This window comes from Mytilus trossulus, unplaced genomic scaffold (genome assembly GCF_036588685.1).
Source record: "Mytilus trossulus isolate FHL-02 unplaced genomic scaffold, PNRI_Mtr1.1.1.hap1 h1tg000396l__unscaffolded, whole genome shotgun sequence".
Taxonomy (NCBI): Eukaryota; Metazoa; Mollusca; class Bivalvia; order Mytilida; family Mytilidae; genus Mytilus; species Mytilus trossulus.
In genome coordinates, this window is record NW_026963346.1 from 573,175 (window position 1) to 592,362 (window position 19,188).

Sequence of the window (19,188 nt, forward strand, 5' to 3'; positions counted from 1 at the left end):
GAAAAAGGGGAGGTTGCACAACTTGTCAGTGAAATCACAATATGATCTTTTTGATAAAATTGTGAAGCCAATTCTCCTGTATGGGTGTGAGATTTGGGGTTTCAGTAATACTGATATTATAGAAAAAGTGCACCTAAAATTTTGTAAATTATTATTAAACCTTAAGAAGTCGACACCCAATTTTATGATTTATGGTGAACTTGGTATTTATCCCATGTCTTTATATATACAGCTGCGTATGGTTAATTTTTGGTCAAAAATGGTTAATGGGGATGATAACAGGATTGCTAAAATACTATACAAATATGTGTTCTTGAAAAATTCGGACAACCAATTTAGGTCAGATTGGTTGAAATGCATTAAAGATATATTAGATAAATGTGGATACAGCAATATATGGTTGTCACAAGGAAATTTTAATTCTAAGTGGTTGGGTATTAGTTTAAAACAAAAGTTATTTGATCAGTTTCAACAGAAATGGAGAGCTGATATTGACTGTTCGCCAAAAGGTTTGGCCTACAAATTGTATATAAACAAAATTTTGAATTTGAGGAATATCTGAATATTTTAAATGATAAAGATAGAATAACATATTGTAGATTTCGTACGGGTAACCATAAGTTACCCATCGAAACTGGTAGATGGAATAAGATTGAGCGAAACCTTAGATATTGTAACTTATGTCATTGTAACGAGATTGGTGATGAATTTCATTACACTTTGCAGTGTAGTTCTTTGGCAAATTTTCGAGCACAATATTTGGATACTTTTTTCTTGCACAGATGTAACATACTAAAATTTGAAAAACTATTTCAGTTAAAAATTAAAAATAAGTTGAAAAAGCTGTGCAAATTTATCAGGGTTATAACTTTTCAAGTGAGTCTTCCTGGTTAATCACCACTCTTCTTTACTATACTGTTTATCATGTATTATTTGATATTTTCATCTCATCTTGTCATGTGTGTTTGTGTTATGTTATATGACTTTTGATGAACTTCTTTGTACCATTGTATCTTTATGGTGTTTAAGAAATAAAGAATCTTGAATCTTGAAGATATATACTGTGAAAGTACTTTAATTCGTGGGTATCAATTTTCGTGGTTTGAGCAATATTTACATGTTTGTGGGTTTTTAAATTGGTGGATTTTAGTATTTCTAAATTGAAAAATTAAAGCCTTTAGAAACGAAGGTTACAAATAGTCTGGATTGAAGGAAATTTCAAACTAAACATTGTCCTATGTAAATTGTGTAAATTTATAACATATTGATAACACTACTTAACACATGATAAAGTGATCAACAAATTACAGACCATTGAAGGTGTTAATTAGGCCATAAACATGTCACCTAAAGAAAACAGTAACATAAACAAATGCTATGAACGTATCTTAAATAGACAAATTGTTCTTATCAAAATAAAGCCCATCATGAAACTATTATTTTCCATATATGTACGAGAACTATGAGGATATAAAATTACACTTTATCATACAAGCATATCAATAACAGAAATTTGAATTTCATCAATCAAAAATATTTTTTATGAGAATTAAAAGATCAAAAGTTTTACAGTTGAGGTTATTAAAGAATAAATGGATTTATTACATTGGTTGCAATGAATTAAATTGTTTTAATCCATGCGTCGTTCGGTCACGCGTTGTCTTATTTTATATATTCAAATATGGTGATTAGTGATACTATAAATAATTCTGCATGTGGGTGTAGTTCTTCTGTGCCTGCTATTAAAGTATTCTCAGATTTGGCATTATTCAATATATTCTCTAGATCATATCAGTAATCAAACCTACCAATGGAGATTTTTCCATGTCTTGATTTAGAAAATGGTTGTTTTATTTTGTTGGACACTTAAATTCATAGATAAAGTCATCCATGAAAACCACGAAAATTGGTACCTTACGAATAAAAGTACTTTCACAGTAAGTTATAACTATCATAAGATAAAAACTTTATATGTGTGGTTCAATATTTTATAAAACCTTGCCAGAAATATAGTATGTTAAGTACTGACCTAGAATGTTTGTGTTTTAGGAAATTACTACAGTGCCTTCCTAAGTGTCAACTACAGTCTTCTTTATTGGCTAATTATCTGGATGTCATGGATACAGAGGTCAAGGTTGAACTTCTATTGACTAATGAACTGATGATTATGATCAGTATAGATGATGACAGTCAGCAACAAGCATTCTCATTGGTAGAACTGGAGGTTAAAGTTGAGCCAGATAATCCTCAACTGATAACATTTGTGTGGAGAGATTCCTTCCATCAAGACGTGCCTCAGGTTGGTATGGTTAATGTAGAGGTCAACTATCTTTTGACCTTGAAGATACAGACTGGCATTATGAATATTTATCACATTAACCCTTTACCCTGATTATATGGTTTCTTATTGCAAATACATTATAAACATTCTACATGGATTAGTCACAAATATTGCAACCAGGACATTTGATACCTTGCCTCATTTTAATTTTGTGCATTCTGATTCATGTTTTTTGGTATGATCATGTTTGACATCTGTTCAGGTTATATTTTTTTGTGTGTGTATATCTTTGTAAGTTATTTCTTGAGCTAAATGTTTTATAACAATATAAATTTTTATATCATTAGGTGTCTATAAGTTATTATTTTGCTAAATGTTTTAAATAACAATATAAATGTTTAAACAGGTGTCTGTAGGCCGTGTAAAGGTAGGAAGAACACTAGTTATAGATGTTTATCTAATCTGTGGCAAAATGCTTCAAATTAAGCTTTCTGTAGAACCAGGAAAAAATAATTTTATTATATATATTTATGCAAAATGCTTTTATATAAATTCACAAAGATGAGTACTATATTATCAAGTTTGAAACAACTATGAAGTGCACTACATTCTTAGATGTTGCTTAGAAGTCATGTTACTCAAAGAATACATATACTCACTGTGGATTCATTTATTTTCGTGGGAACCAATTTTCGTGGTTTGAAGAAAATTGACATATTCGTGGATATTTAATTTCGTGGTTTTGGCAAAGTCTACACTCATTACTTTAGAAAATTGGTTTTTCGTTGAACATTTGAATTCGTGGTTCTCCTGGACCCACGAAATCCACGAAAATTGGTATCCAATGAATATTAATGAATCCACAGTATTTCTATTTTATTTTATAATTCAGCTGTTGACTCATTACTTATTTATTAAATGATTACAATCCAAAATTCTGTACTTTTCTTCAAATAACCTATGTTTTCCATAAGATGAAAATATAGATCTGTTCTACAGAAAGCGTTGGGATTTCATAATCTCTTGGTGTCATTATCACGTGGACTTCATCACACCTTTTTATCTGACTCACTTGGCATCATTTTCAGCATCATAAAAATATCAAAATTTCAATATCAAAGAACTTGCTATTACATGTATCACCAAAGTTATAGGAGTTATTCACCAATCTGTTTGCTAATTTTCATTTTAATTTTTTGCCTATTATCTCGAAATATATCTTTTAAAAATGCAAATATGACTGAAACCATTTAATGATTCCTTATAAATAGTCATTGTCCTTACATGATGATTTTTGACTAATTTTCTTGTTTTAACTAATATCTCCGACACTATAAAATATAGATATTAGCCAAACTAATGATAAGCAATACAATATCTACATTGTACATGAAAGCCAATGACCTAAAGCATTAATTATAGATGGCTCAAATAGGAACTGTCCTTAAATAACAAGTTTTACTCATTTTCATGACTTTTATCAAGAAAACTGTATAAGATAAAGAGATAAAGTTAACAGTTTAAATGATAAGCAATACAGGGGTCTGTTGTTCAACTTGTAGTTAAATATGCCAGGAGTTATTGCCCTTAAATGACAATTTTTTTTTTTACTAATGTATTGTGTTTTGATCAATAAAAATGATCAGCTCTACAAGATCTACAAAAATGTCAAATTACCATTGGAGTAATTTCCCTTTTAAAAGGAGCGCAAAAGGGGGGGGGGTATCTGCATGGAAGAACGCGAAATAAAATTGCCATTTCATGATGAACGAACAATTAAAAATTTCTTGCAAGTTGATCTTTTTAACGATTTCAGGAGACATGGTGAATAACGAACCTTTTTCACGGCTGCACGTGAAATAAAAATGGCAAAAAACGTTGCACAAAAAAAAAATTTACCACCCTCTTATAAGACAATTTTTGACTGATATCACATAAACATTAAAAACTGTCAACATTTATAAATGAATATAAATACAAGATCTACAAATGCTGCTAATCATGATTTACAAATAAGAAAACATAAGTGATAGCAATAAAAGTAAAGACAGTTGAGCGATTCAGACTCCGATGAGCCTCTTGTTTGTTAATACACATCTGTCTTACATGTAGCATACTGTGTTGATCTTCCAAAATCACATATCATGTTTTATTGTTTTCACTTTTTGATTAATTTCATAGATGTTGATTTTTAGTAAAAGTAATATTTCAGTTATTTGAGCCAGTCAGCTGATTTGAATAGACCTATAAATATAATTAGTTCAGGGTTCAGATATTAAAGAGTGATTTATTTATTAAACAGCAATTAACTTGAGGACAGATAATACTTTATGTAGGCCAGTTTACACAGGTTTTTTTTTCTTTATTCAGAATTCAGTTTTAAAAAGGGGTTTACATTTTAGGCCAGTTTAGACATGTTTAAAGTTTATACAGGGTCAACTTACACTCATATGAAAGATAAAAGTATATGATAAGAATGAGCGCGATTAAGACCATTTTGGTGTATACATTTTATTTTCATAAAAATACAGTAATATGATTCTAGCCTTTTGGTTGATGAATAGTCAGAAACATGTCTGAACTAGTATATATTTGTTTAGGGGCCAGCTGAAGGACGCCTCCGGGTGCAGGAATTTCTCGCTACATTGAAGACCTGTTGGTGACCTTCTGCTGTGGTTTTTTATATGGTCGGGTTGTTGTCTCTTTGACACATTCCCCATTTCCATTCTCAATTTGATCATCTATGTACTTGCGTAATGTATGCCATCTTAATTATTATTTTAATCTTTTCAGACTGAAAAAGAAAACAAAGATCGAGTAGCTGCCTTTATTGACGGAACATCAGAATTTGTCAGACCAGATATTTCTCTCAAATTAAATCTCAATCCAGCCAATGAAATATCAGATTTTCCACAAGTGTCCCCATCAGAATCTGTAGAATCCGGAGAAGACAGTCGACCAATATCACCATCATTGTCTAATACATGTAGACCTAGCTTGGCTCCAGAATATCATTTCCTTGTAGACCCATACTCTAAAGATGTGTTTATTGCAATTTTCAATGCTACTAAACTGAAATTATCCGGGAAAGGGTTCATTTTGTAAAGTAAAAATGTTAAAAGACAAACTTATATGTACAATTTTTTTTTATACATAAGAGATGCATTGTGATTTTATAAGCTGATCAATTGATGGGCTCTGTTTTGTTCATATTAAATATTCCATTAATTTTCAAAGTTTTGTGCAGATGTTTTTTAAGCACCACATGGCAAGAATGGGGGAGACAAAAATTTATATCAGAATATAACTGTTAAGATAATGTTTGTATGTTTGTATTTGTTTATTAATTATGTTTATTTATTTAATAATGTTGCTATATGTTTTTGCTTTCTATGCAGTGATTGTATATTTTATGTTAATGTGATTTTGATGAGTTGATTCTTTAGAAGGAACATTCATTGTTGGTTTCTAACAGTAGATTATGTCAGGGTACACCTAAACTCGGCAGTATTTAATGTTTTGAGAGTCCAACCCTAGACCTCAAAAAATTTAAGACACATTGGTTTCCGGATAATAATAACTTTAGTTTAAGTGAATAGATTTTTATGAAATTTTTTCAGAAGGTTCAATACCACAAATGAATGGTTGAGATTGATTTTGGGGATGATTTCAGGAAATAAAAATTAATTGCTCTGAAATTATACCGCAATGTTTAAAAAGTAGAAGGTTTGGATTCATTTTAGGGGTTATGGGGCCAAAGTTTAGGAATTAAAACAAGCATTTTTCTAGTTTCCAGACAATAACTTGTTTGTTATTGTAAAGATCTCTCTGAAATTGTACCACAATGTATTATATAACAAAGAGGAGACTTGGATTAAGTTTTGGGTTACTATCCCTAAATATGTAGGAATTAAGGGTAAAAAAAGGGCCAAAAAGAAGCATGTTTCTGGTTTCCAAACAATCATGACAATAACTTGTGTTTAAGTGTATGGATCTCTCTGAAATTAATCTACAAGGTTCAATACTACAAAGAAAGCATGGGATTGAGTTTAAGGGTTATTGCTTCAAGAGTGGTTTCAAAAAGTTTTATTTCCCTTTTTTTTAAAGGTATTCCTTTTTTTTCAAAATTTTTAAAATTTTGAATTTTGAAAAGTTTCAAGAAGATAATAGCACAATATTGTGTAATAGATTTGTTAGATCTTTAATTTTGTGACAAAAACCTATATTTCAAATATTTGATCACAATCCAAATTCAGACAGTATCAAGTTTGAATATTGTGACCAAATTTGCCCCAACTGTTCAGGGTTCAACCACTGGTGTCATATAAAGCTGCGCCCTGCAGATCACCTGGTTAATTATATTTGGAGGGTGCATACTGCTTAATCTTTTGTTTCTTTTGTAGTATAAAGTTGGGTTTTTGTTGTTTTTTTGTTTGTTGGGTTTTTTTTGGGAGGGATCACATTGTTTATCTTTTTTTTCAACTAATTGATTTTGTTTGTTTCCTTTTAAAATTTATTAATAACAAGCTGTACATGTTGATTATATAAAATGAAGTTATATATTTGTAAATAATAAGTTAAGATAGTAATGGTTAACTTGGTACCATGGCTACACTCTGGTCTATCTTAATTAATTTAGTGATCAGAAAAAAGTTTATAAGAAAATGATGGGGATTGAGTGCTTCTTATTCTTATGTTGTGATGTTAAACCAGTGTCCTAGGCCTATGGGACAGTTTAGTGTAACTAAACTTATGTTAAAGTATGCTGGTCATACAAAGACAACAAACAAAACTTCATTCTTAATTACTTGTGTGTTGTCTCCCTTGACTTCTTGTGTATTATCTCCCTTGTTTGATTCTATTAAATTGAGATAAACCTACATTTAATGTAAAGGTGTCAGACCACCAATTAAAAATCCCTATCTGTTCAACCATATTTTGCAATTTTCACAGCTTTCTAAATATTTTACCTTAAGTTTAATTTCAAGGAAACCAGGTATATCCTGAATTGTACATGTATCACCTTTCTACATGCCAATTTTCAACTAATGTTGAAAGTCTTGTAACAAATTTCTGAACTTGAAAAGACAGGTACTACCAAAATAACTCCCGGTTTTCTGGAAATCTTAAATTAGTGTACTATATGTAGTGCATTTATCGTGAATTTTTAATGCAAACTCATAGTCAAGTAAATTTTGGCTCAAAATGGTCTAAATATATTTCCCTTTCACCAAAAGTTTCATTTCTGCAAATTTGTTGGTTAGTTTAAGTAAACAATGACATGAAAAGCACTATTTTGTGTCAAAGTAGGACTACTTTTACATACGTTCTAAATTGGAGGGAGTAATTGGTGGTCTGACACCTAAAGGTATGATTTTTATGTTATTTATTATAATTATTATGAGGGAAGATATTCTGCTGTTATGAAGAGGAGAAATAAATTATTTAAACACTCGTTCTGCTGTTATTTGTATGGAAAAGAAGGAATGTACTGTAATAATAAACAGCAATCTAATAAAAAGAATATATGACACAATTTGGAAAACATTACACTAATATAATGTACCAAGATGACACTAATAAAATGTAACAACAGGACACTATAATACGACGAGAAGTAAACAATAAATCGTTAATGAGTCCATATGATACAGATGATTCTATTTGCATTTGATGATGATTTGCATATAACAATATATAGACATATTTCAAGAACAGTAAACGTGATGCCACCCAAATTCTTTTTACAGGGGAATAACTCTAGAATGGTATAAGTTACACCACCAAAGTTCAATCTTGATCTATGTTTTCTGATAATAAGTATTGTGTATAAGAGTTATAACGTTTTGTTGAGTCAAACTTAAGTGGGAGAAAGGAAACAAAATATTCAGCAATTTTTCTACTAGTACAGTGGCATATCTCTAAAAAGGTTAAAGGGACCACCAAATTTGAAACTTCAACTGCATTTTGTGGTAATAAGCTTTATGTAAAATATTCTTAACATTGAGTTGAGGCAAACTTAAGTAAAGAGAACAGAAATGAAAAATATTTATAAAGGGGCTTAACCTTGAAGGTATTAGAGACACCACTCATATTCATACTTAATTTGTAGTAATAAACATTGTGTATAAGTTTAAAATCGTTAGGAAGAGGCAAACTAAAGTTGAGAATAGAAACTAATTACGAGACCTACTGACAGAATGATGTAGACAAGACAAAGACAAGTGGAAATCTTTATGCCCCCCCCCCCTCTACTAAGGCATATAAAGGAAGATAAAAAAATAATCTATAAATATTATAAAACAAGAATGTGTCCCAAGTACATGGATGCCGTGCTCGCACTATCATTTTCTATGTTCAGAAGACCGTGAAAATGGGGTAAAAACTGTAATTTGGCATTCAAATTAGAAAGATCATATCATAGGGAACATGTGTTCAATATTTGAAGTCGATTGGAATTTATCTTCATCAAAAACAATCTTGACCAAAAACTTTAATCTGAAGCAGGACAACGAACAAACAGAGCCACAGACCAGAAAACATAATGGCCCGCTACTATTGTAGGTGGGCATAAAAAATCTGAAGAAAGTGTTTTTAAAGTTAACTGTAATATGTGTGATTGGTGTTTTGCTCATTGTTAAAGGTTGTATGGTAACCTATCTATACCTGTGAACTTCTATGTACGTTATTTGGTCTCTCGTGGCGAGTTGTCTCATTCGTAATCATACCTCATCTTTTTATTTAAATATCATAAATCTGTTTTGAGAACTCTAGCACCATGTGTGAGAATACTCACTTTACCCTGGAAGAGAAGTGCAGTAGGATTTTAATCAGAATGACAGAAACATAATTAGTGCCAATTTGTGACACAACTTACCAGGAGCCTGTAATTCAGTGGTTGTCATTTGTTTATGTGTTACATATTTGTTTTTCGTTCATATTTTTACATTAATAAGGCTGTTAGTTTTCTCGTTTGAATTGTTTTACATTGTCTTATCTGGGCCTTTTATAGCCGACTATGCAGTATGGGCTTTGCTCATTGCAGAAGGCCGTACGGTGACCTATAGTTGTTAATGTCTGTGTCATTTTGGTCTTTTGTGGACAGTTGTCTCATTGGCAATAATACCACATCTTCTTTTTTATATTACCAGGATAAAATACATCATACCACACTCTATTACATCTTCTTTATATCAACAAAAATAAATGACAAGGTAATCAGTATTATATTTTACTGTCCTTGCACACAAATATGTTCTAGCAATACTAGAATTATTCATGTCTATAAGACATAAACATAAGAAATTATCTATAACTAAACTCAATGTAATTAAAATAAATAATTTATTTATAACAAAATAAAACAAATATAAACAACAAATTATTAATGCCTTCAGTCTGTGTAAATTATATCATTAATTAAACTTTAAAATGGATAAATTTTACTGAGTTTTCAAGGTATTTTATTGTCTTATCTTCTGATCTTCTTAAACAATCAACGTAAAGGGAGGGGATATTTTCATGGCATAATCTTGATTGCAACCTCAGTTCTCAAACTTGAACCTCAGTGAATATAACAAAGCCATTCATACAATAAGATCTTCTGTTTTACAGAACTTTTTACTAAATGAATTGATCAAGATATCTATGATCTCTCTAGTTAATTTATAATTAAATTCTTGTTAATCCACACGAAAATGTTTCCAAATAAAATATTTCAATTCTTTTTTTCCAAGATTTTATCTTCATTGAAAAAATAGGAAAAAAATAAACCCATCACAACTATTTCCCACTTTATAGTACCAGAATCTGATTATAATGACTCTCTTTAAATTAATGACACTACACTATCTTGACCGAAAAGACTAACATAAAATGTAACATTTCATTCAATACAAAACAGTTTTGACAAACGAGGGAGAAGTTCATGAAGCATACAGACTTCATTATTATGATGTTTTTCTGATAGGGGATAGTTTGATAAAACAATTTAATCTGATCCTGACCAGACACAGTCATTAATATATAAAACAGAAATCCATTCTAACAGGTTAAAATTGTTTCCCAAAAAACAAAAATCGATTTTATTAGATAAGACAAAAATAATAAAGAAAAACTATGCTTCAAAAATACTAAAACTGTGAAATGTCCAGATTTATATTATTGTCTATATTCTTCTATGTACCTTTGTACCTATAGCAGTTTATCAGAATAAAGTGCATATATTATATAGATTTATAGACATCTTCAAAAATGACAAGCAGCATGAATCTTTTTTAACTGCCATCCTCAGATTTAAAAGAGATAATTATACGGGAGGATTAAATAAGAGCCTACAACTCCATTGGGTTAATAGATAGATGTAACAAATAATAAGATTTCTTGTAGTAATTTTCACTAAGATACATTAAGGGTTCCTCAGTATCTATTCCGATGAACTTTCTCCAAAGCTATACTGTCAACTTAAACATTCTGGTGCATTGCTCACTTCTAACTATATACTTCAAATATAATAAAAAGTTACATACATTTAACAACTTTCAATATCAGACTTATAGTAAATATACAATGTATCTGCTGTCAATCTACCATGTCTTACATCCACATAACTCCCTGGTCTGACAATAGTTCTATTGCACAAACATTTCTTCAAAGATCTTCTGTATGAGATTTCTACATCACAATAATATCAGTCCTCCAACTTTAACCTCAGTGAATACCCTAAAGATCTTCAGAATGAGATTTCTACATCAGTTCTAAAGGTTTAACAATATCAGTTCTCCAACTTCACCCTCTGTGAATATCACTAAGGTTTCAGGTATATATATATGGCTCTGATAAGATCTCCCATTTAGTGAATTTCCGACTAAATATTACAAAGGTCTTTAATGTATATTTGTAACACTGATGAGATCTCCAATTTAGTGAATTTCTGACTAAATTCATTTTACTATATATTTAGTGTTTAGTGTTCATTTATTAGTTATTGGTCTATAATGTAATGTTAGATCTCCACTCTGTTTCCAGATAAAATGTTTTACTGTCCTTAAGTCCATGTTGGCATCCAAGACCTGAAAATTAAAAGGTATGAGAAAGTGGAACTCAAGTTTTTCTTACAAAGGGAACTCATAGAACAAAGACTTAACAAATAAATATTCAAGTTGGATACATAAATCATTTGTTATTAAAAATCTGTATTAGTCCGGCGGCTTTGTGAAAAATTGTGCACATCCTGTTACAAGCATGAAATTTGGCATAGACCTTCCTCAACTATTACTCTTTTATTTCAGATAGGGAGGCATTTAAAAAAAATGTCTCACTTCCGGTAAAATCCAAAATGGCGGACGTCATACTTAAATCAGCCCAATATCGAAGGCTAGCGTGTAAAAATCTGTTATTATCATGCTTCTATCATCATTTTTGACACAGACCTTTGTTTTTACTACTTTTGGATACATCAAATAGATAAGATGTCTTCAGAAACCCCACTTCCGGTAAAAATCCAACATGGCGGACATTGTACTTAAATAAGCTTATTTTTTAGGGAGGGTAATTGAAATGTGTTTTAACCTATTGCTACTATCATTACATTGTGTAGAAACCTTTTTTTGGTGCTTCTGATGGCTAGAATGTATAAGACATATGTCTTAAAAACCCTTACTTCCAGTAATAGCCAAAATTGGGGACATAGAAATATAATTTTTTTATTCAAATTTCAACTTTTTTCAAAATGTAAAAAAAATGATTTGATTTTGCATTAAACTTTTGGCTTTAAGTTATCCTCAAAACCACTTATTCTAGCATGTTGTAAATGTTTAGATATAAAGTTGACACTTCCGGTAAAAATATGACGTAAATTTCAAAGATGAGTCTTCAATCTATTTCTTCGATGTAGAGTTTTGGATAGATTGATTAAAACAAAACAAAATCACTATAGTATTAACAAATATTTTAAGTTAGTTCTATTTGGCCAACAATACATGTTTATTCACACAGTCACCACCACATGCACACATCGCAGTGCACGGAACACCCGGTTTTCCACATTAAAAATAACCGCGGCATCCTACTTTACATCCACAATGTACAAGCTTCTGAAAAAATGACGAGGTCTCAGAAAGAGTTTTTTTTTAAATGGACCCTCTTTGTCCCTTCGCAATCCATTAATGACTAGACTAGGTAGCATAAGAGTCAATCCCAAGCTCGTCTCACTAAACAATTGCATTAGTATATTGCACGTTTTACATGCTTGAAAAGACTAGGCCAAGTCGTGGGAATAGCCTCATTTATAATGAGCTTTCCATTTTGTGCAAAAATTGACTTTCTTGCTTCGTTAATCATGTTAGCTCCATCTGATAAGTTTGTGCGATCTTACAGTAAAACCCCGGTGATTAAGGCTGATCAATCGTCATTCTTTATGTTAAAGTCACATCTTCAAATAACATCATTGTCTCCAATACAGTCGTTTTTTTCCTTTTAAAGCAAAGAGAGAACCGTATCACAACCGGTAAAGGTATGAGTCAGAAATAAGTGTGTGTGATCACTCATTGCCTAGTGCATTTGAAAGGCCATTGATAGATATTAATCCAAAGATTTTTGCCTCCCCATACACAATCTAAAGTTTGTCTGCCTCTATGTCACGGAATAGCGAAATAGTATTGACAGCATCATCAGTGACTGTTAATCATGACTCGTTTAAGTTCGTGTTTCACTGCATCAGACACATGCACCACGATTTAAGTGTCAGTCTCTTTATGTGAACATGGTGCTACACTTAAAATACATCAGGTGGTGGATAAAATAGAATATCTTGAGCATTTTTTGCTAAAACTACCATACTAATCAAAGACTTCATCCACTCTTGTTACAGTTTCTATGTATTTTATTAAGGTAAGGACATAATACCCAATCATCATACTCGTTCGGAAACACTTTTAAACAGTAACAACAGTGGATGTAGTGTCGGATATGAACATAGGCAATACTGATAGTTTGAAAGCTGCTAAAAGAAGCAAGAGCAACATTTAGGGGAAAGGGAATACACAGACGAATCCAGGATTAAAAACATCCTCAAAATTGGCAAAGTTTTCTGAGAGATGACGACAGTAAGAAAGAACGTTTAAGTTTTCATTCACAGCAGCTTGCTCAATACAATTTTGAGTGCAAGGTAGTTGAAGCAACAAATGCTCAGGATGTTCAGTGTTATCCAACACTTGATGATGTTTCAAGTTTAGCACCATGTTTACACAAAGAGGCTGACACTAGAATCAAGATCAATGTGTCTGATGCGGTGAAACACAGACTTAAACGAGTCATGACTCAAACAAATACTGATGTCATTGCTGATTCGCTATTCCGTGACATAGGGGCAGACAAAATTTGGTTTGCATTTGGAAGGGAAAAAGTATAAGATTTATATCAATCAATGACCTTTCAAATGCACTAGGCATTAAAAGATAACACGTTTGTTGGAAAAGGAACTGCGTTGGTGACATAAATGGAGTTTGAAAATGTGACTATAGCATTTAGAATGATGATTGACCAGCCACCATCACAATATGGATTTGATAAGTTTAATGTCATTGAAATCGATACGTGGTTTTGTTAAAAGATCGAAAAAAAGAAACAGATTTGGTTAACAAGGCAAGAAAATATGTGTTTTTGGAATTTAACGATGTGAGAAACAATACCACAGTCTTTGTAAATGTTGGAAATCAGCTCTCCGATTGTGAATTGCGGCCTAATGAGTATGCTGATTGAGTATTATGTCCTTACCTTAATAAAATACCTTGAAACTGAAATACCAGTGGATGAAGTCTTGGATGCGTATGGTAGTTATAGCAACAGATGGTCAGGATATTCTATTTCCATATGTATTTTAAGTTCAGCACCAAGTTCACATTTAGAGGCAGACACTAAAATCATGGTGCATGTGTCTGATGCAGTCAAACACGAACTTAAACAAGTCATGATTTGAACAGTCGTTAATGATAATGCTGTCACTACTGTTTCGCTATTCTGTCACATAGGGGTAGACGAACTATGGATTGTGTTTGAGAGGGCAAAAGACTTTGGATTAATATCTATCAATGGCCTTTCAAATGCACTAGGCAATGAGTGATCTGAGTGATCTGACCCACTTATTGTTATCCATGCCTTTACCTGTTGTGATATGGTTCTCTCTTTGCTTGAAAGGGAAAAAAGACTATGTGGGAAACATTGATTGCATATGAAGATGTGACTTTAACAAAAAGAATGATGATTAATCAGACTAAATCACCGGGGTTTTACTGTAAGATCGCACAAACTTAACAGATGGGTATAACATTCTTAACGAAGCAAGAAAATAACTATTTGCGCAAAAGGAAAGGCTTTTTGATGCTATCCCTCAATTTGGTCATGTCTTTTCCAGCATGTAAATCATGCAATATACTTAGGTAGGTGTTTAGGGAGACGAGCTTGGGATTGGCTCTTATGCTACCCACTCAAGGCGAGGAAAAGAGGGTAGCTTTTTAAAAACTCTTTTTGAGACCTCATCATTTTGACAGAATCTTGTAGATTGTGGATGTAAGAAAGGATACCGCGGTTATTTTTAATGTTGAAAATCGGGTATCCCGTGCACTGCGATGTGCGCATGTCATGGTGACTGTGAATAAAAATGTATTCTTGGCCAAATAGTACTAACTTTAAATACTTTTTAGTATTATGGTGATTTTATTTTGTTTTAATCAATCTATCCAAAACTCTACATCGAAGAAATAGATTGAGGACTCACCTTTGAAATTTACGTCATATTTTTACCGGAAATGTCAACTTTATATCTAAACATTTACAACATGCTAGAATAAGTGGTTTTGGGGATAACTTTAAGCCAAAAGTTTAATGACCAGCACAAAATCAAATCATTTTCTTTACATTTTGAAAAAAGTTGAAAATTTGAATAAAAAAATTATATTTCTATGTCCACCATTTTGGATATTTAAAGAAGTAAGGGTTTTTAAGACATACGTCTTATACATTGTATCCATCAGAAGCACCAAAGGAAGAATCCTTCACAATTTAATGATAGTAGCAGTACGTTAAAACACATTTCAATTACCCTCCCTAAAAAATAACCTTATTTACTGAGTACAATGTCCGCCATGTTTGATTTTTACCGGAAGTGGGATGTCTAAAGACATCTTATCTATTTGATTTATCCAAAAGTAGTAAAAAACAAAGATCTGTACCAAATAATATGATAGTAGCATGATAATAACACATTTTTACACGCTAGCCTTCGATATTTGGCTGATTTAAGTATGACGTCCCCCATTTTGGATTTTACCGGAAGTGAGACATTTTTTTCAAATGCCTCCCTATCTGAAATAAAAGAGTAATAGTTTAGGAAGGTCTATGCCAAATTTCATGCTTGTAACAGGATGTGCACAATTCGTCTGAAATATGCTTGTAGCCGCCGGACTATATGGCTTTACTGTTTATACCGTCTTTTGGTATGTATAACGCGCACATTTATACCCTAGGTCATGTTTCTTGTAAGAGGGGTGCGTGTTATACACGACTACAAACAATTTCTTAGTCTTTTTTTCAGGTCCAAACTCCGACAAAGAAATTTCCAAGTGAAGTGAAGAGTACGGAATATTTTTGCTAAAACCTAGATTGTTTTTATGTTTTACATGTTATAATTGTAATATGTATCGTATTGTTCTTGATTTGTCATGTTTTATTCAAATAAAATACATTCTATATCTTTGTTGATACGTTTATTGTGTAAATTTGTCCATCTGTTTCGCAATCCGGAAATTTGCCAAGTCTTAATAAAGACACAATAAAGCTTTTGCTGTCGATTAAATTAGCCTCTGTGTTCCTTGTTGTCATAACTTACTGTTTTTGTATGTGTTCATCATAGGGAGTTGAAGAAAAGTGTATGCAAATTGAATAAACCACGCTCGTTTTGAAAATATAAACCGCCATTTTTTCTAATGTATTGATCAGGTGATTGCAAGTCATGTGGGTCAGTCATGTGACTTAATACAAAGTATTGTAAAGTGATGATTTACTCTATGAGAAGTTTATTTTCATAAATACGTTTTTACTTTGTAACTTTTATACTTTTAAACAATTGTTTAAAAACTGTTCAAGAAATAATGATTGAAAACATGATAATCCCATAATTGTCACCTGAACGAATTTAATTAGGAACAAGGTCAACCTGTCACTGAATTGTTTTGACATCGATTAGACCTGTTGATTGAGGTGTGATAATCCGGATTAACAGCTAGCATCATCAAACAAAAAATGAAAACAATGAGATTTTAACAATTTATTACAGTACTAATGACATTAATATTATTATAATTATTAGACTGATTCGTAATTATTAAATTGTTTGAATCAGAACAATAATTTGGACATTTAATCTTGTCCTTGATACTCAAACCATTTATTAAATTTAGATTAAAATATTTATCTCAATCTAATAAAATTCTTATTCATTTGTTAGAATACTTTTAATTTCATATAAATTAAGTATTCCGTACGGAATTCTCCGACATTGGTGTCCATTTAAAAAACTTCCTGTTTACCGAAAACTTCCGGTTTGCCGATTTTGGAGCTGTAACTTTTCCGAAAATGTCTAGGAGTATTATACGAACAAGAAACTTTTTTTCTCTCGTTTCTTGGACCAGAAAGGGGGTGCGCACAATACATCAATGCGCGCTATACATACCAAAAGACGGTACTCCTTTCTAATTAGTTTTTTTTGTTTTTTTCACATTGAGAAGACATAAGACATTTTATTTCACTAAAGCCCCCACATGGGGTATGTTAGTATAACATTTTTTAACAAACAATAAAAGTGTGAACATATTTACATTAAAACAACATGGTTAACAAAGGTGCAATGATAGTATATACTAGAACACACCCGTGAGATCGCGGATCTGTGAACGAATTAAAAGTATATAACTATGCGCAAGCCTTATTTTAGTATTAGTCTTGTCATCTGATAAAGTCATGTTGATTATAAGATACACAGTTTTCTCTGCTTTCAAATCTTTCTGTTTGAACCCGTTGGACTGGAACTTATCAATTATTGGTACATGTAATATTAATTATTTGGAAAACAAAAGGTCCTGGAATGGAGTATTTTTTAATCAACAGCATTGTAATATATTAGTTATGAATAAAGTTGAATTTTTTGATTCGCTGTTTTATGTCATGTATGCCCACAAACAAATTGAAGACTGTACCTATACGCCTTATTTTTAGTCCAAATTTGTTGTCTTAGAAAGTCTTACTGATTAAAATACATACTACAATAGGTAACAATTTGACAATTTAGTAGTGTCAACCCCTGTGATTATGACCCGTGTATATAGCATATTAATCCTGCATACACTGTTTGGTGGTGCCCCTGTCAGATGCGGAACGTACAGATAAGGTAATAAGTAACAGGTGATTATACTATTGGTATCGGTATCGGTCTCGACCCGGAACTTCTTAATTATTGGCAATATTAATTACGTGGAAAACAAAAGGGCCTGGAGTGGTGTAATTTTTAATCTACACCTTTGTACTATATAAGTTGTATATAAAGTTGAATTCTTTGATTCGTCGTTTTCACGTGATGACGGCTGACAAATTGGACCTCGTAATTTTAGTATTATAGATAATTAATACAGATATTTGACAGGAAGTAAAAATTATAGTAACATGATTAAGCACATGTATTAAAAGGTTTTTTAACACTTTTGCAAAATTTTGCTATTCCAGTAAGTGTAAATAAATCTGATGTATTCATCAATTCTTTTGATCCATGATTGGTTTAAATAAATTCAAGAGTTATTTCCCTTTGACTAATGTTTTTTAATGGAAGACATTAGAAAGAATTTGTTTCTTCATAAAATCTGAATAAATTAATTATTACCAAAAGTATGAACTTCTGTTAGGAACAACAAAATGTTAAGAATATTCTGGAATTAAGAGTTAAAACATGCTAATTTGTTGATTTTAATATATTTAAAAATTTAACATTTAATTTAAAGAATTGTTGCTTGCTTACTGGATGTTGATGAAGTTACAATCAATGAAATATAACATCATTAATTTCTAATGCCATACCTGTTCATTGCACAATAATTCTACTTTCTCTTCTGTCATTGCAGAATCGGATGATTTTTCTTTCTCTGTTTTTTCTCCTCCACCATTCCCTCCTGACTGTGACCCAGTTTCTGACCCCTGACCAAGAACTTTCTCGTACACATGCTCTATGACCTTTCTGACCTGTATCATATCACTAGCTGACAATCTGTCTCTAAAAGAAGATTAGACTGATGACAAACATAATGTAGAGGTCAATAGAATATAATGACAAATTGCTGTAGTACCTGTGGACAGCTGCATATAATGATGCAACAATGAATAGAGTTTTTAACCCTTTTTTTTATCTTAGTACTGAGATAATGCTGATTTGCAGGTGACAATGTTAACAGCTCTAATCTGATTTATTTTCATTTCTGTTCATGAATAAATTATCTTCAATGAGAAAATAAATATGATGAGGTTGTAAAGATGTCTGTATACAGACTGTGGTTCTGCAGAGACAATAAAAAAAACTTCTTTTATATTTTTTAATATTTTTATGAACTTGTAAGATATATGTTTATAGATATAATGAATGAGGTTGATAATGGTCCACAGTGAAGATGTTCAACACTTACTTTTTGATTGTTTTAATACCAGAACACAGATGAAATCTAAGATATATGTAAACAGATATAATGGTTACCATTTGAATATATACACTTACTTTTTGATTGTTTTAATACCAGAACACAGATGAAATCTAAGATATATGTAAACAGATATAATGGTTCCCATTTGAATATATAACACTTACTTTTTGA

At 31.4% G+C, this 19,188-nt stretch overlaps 2 protein-coding genes and 1 long non-coding RNA gene across 11 annotated transcripts in view; 2 read left to right on the top strand and 1 right to left on the bottom strand.

The window, feature by feature from the left end:
• LOC134702083 (intermembrane lipid transfer protein VPS13B-like) overlaps window positions 1–5,748 on the top strand; it is a 100,685-nt gene extending 94,937 nt beyond the window's left edge. Inside the window, exons 53-55 of the mRNA XM_063563173.1 lie at window positions 2,050–2,299; window positions 2,688–2,708; window positions 5,075–5,748. Coding sequence (XP_063419243.1) covers window positions 2,050–2,299; window positions 2,688–2,708; window positions 5,075–5,386 — 583 coding nt within the window. The 3' untranslated portion in view covers window positions 5,387–5,748. The remainder of the gene's footprint in view (window positions 1–2,049; window positions 2,300–2,687; window positions 2,709–5,074) is intronic.
• A 1,026-nt stretch (window positions 5,749–6,774) lies between these two features.
• Window positions 6,775–7,736, top strand: LOC134702085 (uncharacterized). The gene is made up of 2 exons (XR_010104315.1): window positions 6,775–7,175; window positions 7,650–7,736. It is a non-coding gene; the product is annotated as an uncharacterized LOC134702085 (long non-coding RNA).
• A 1,912-nt stretch (window positions 7,737–9,648) lies between these two features.
• Window positions 9,649–19,188, bottom strand: part of LOC134702093 (WD repeat-containing protein 48-like) — a 42,781-nt gene continuing 33,241 nt past the window's right edge. For all 9 annotated transcript variants that reach the window (XM_063563179.1, XM_063563178.1, XM_063563182.1 and 6 more), the window contains 2 exons: window positions 18,404–18,596; window positions 9,649–11,352 (listed from right to left, as the gene is read on the bottom strand). In XM_063563179.1, coding sequence (XP_063419249.1) covers window positions 11,254–11,352; window positions 18,404–18,596 — 292 coding nt within the window. In that variant the 3' untranslated portion in view covers window positions 9,649–11,253. The remainder of the gene's footprint in view (window positions 11,353–18,403; window positions 18,597–19,188) is intronic.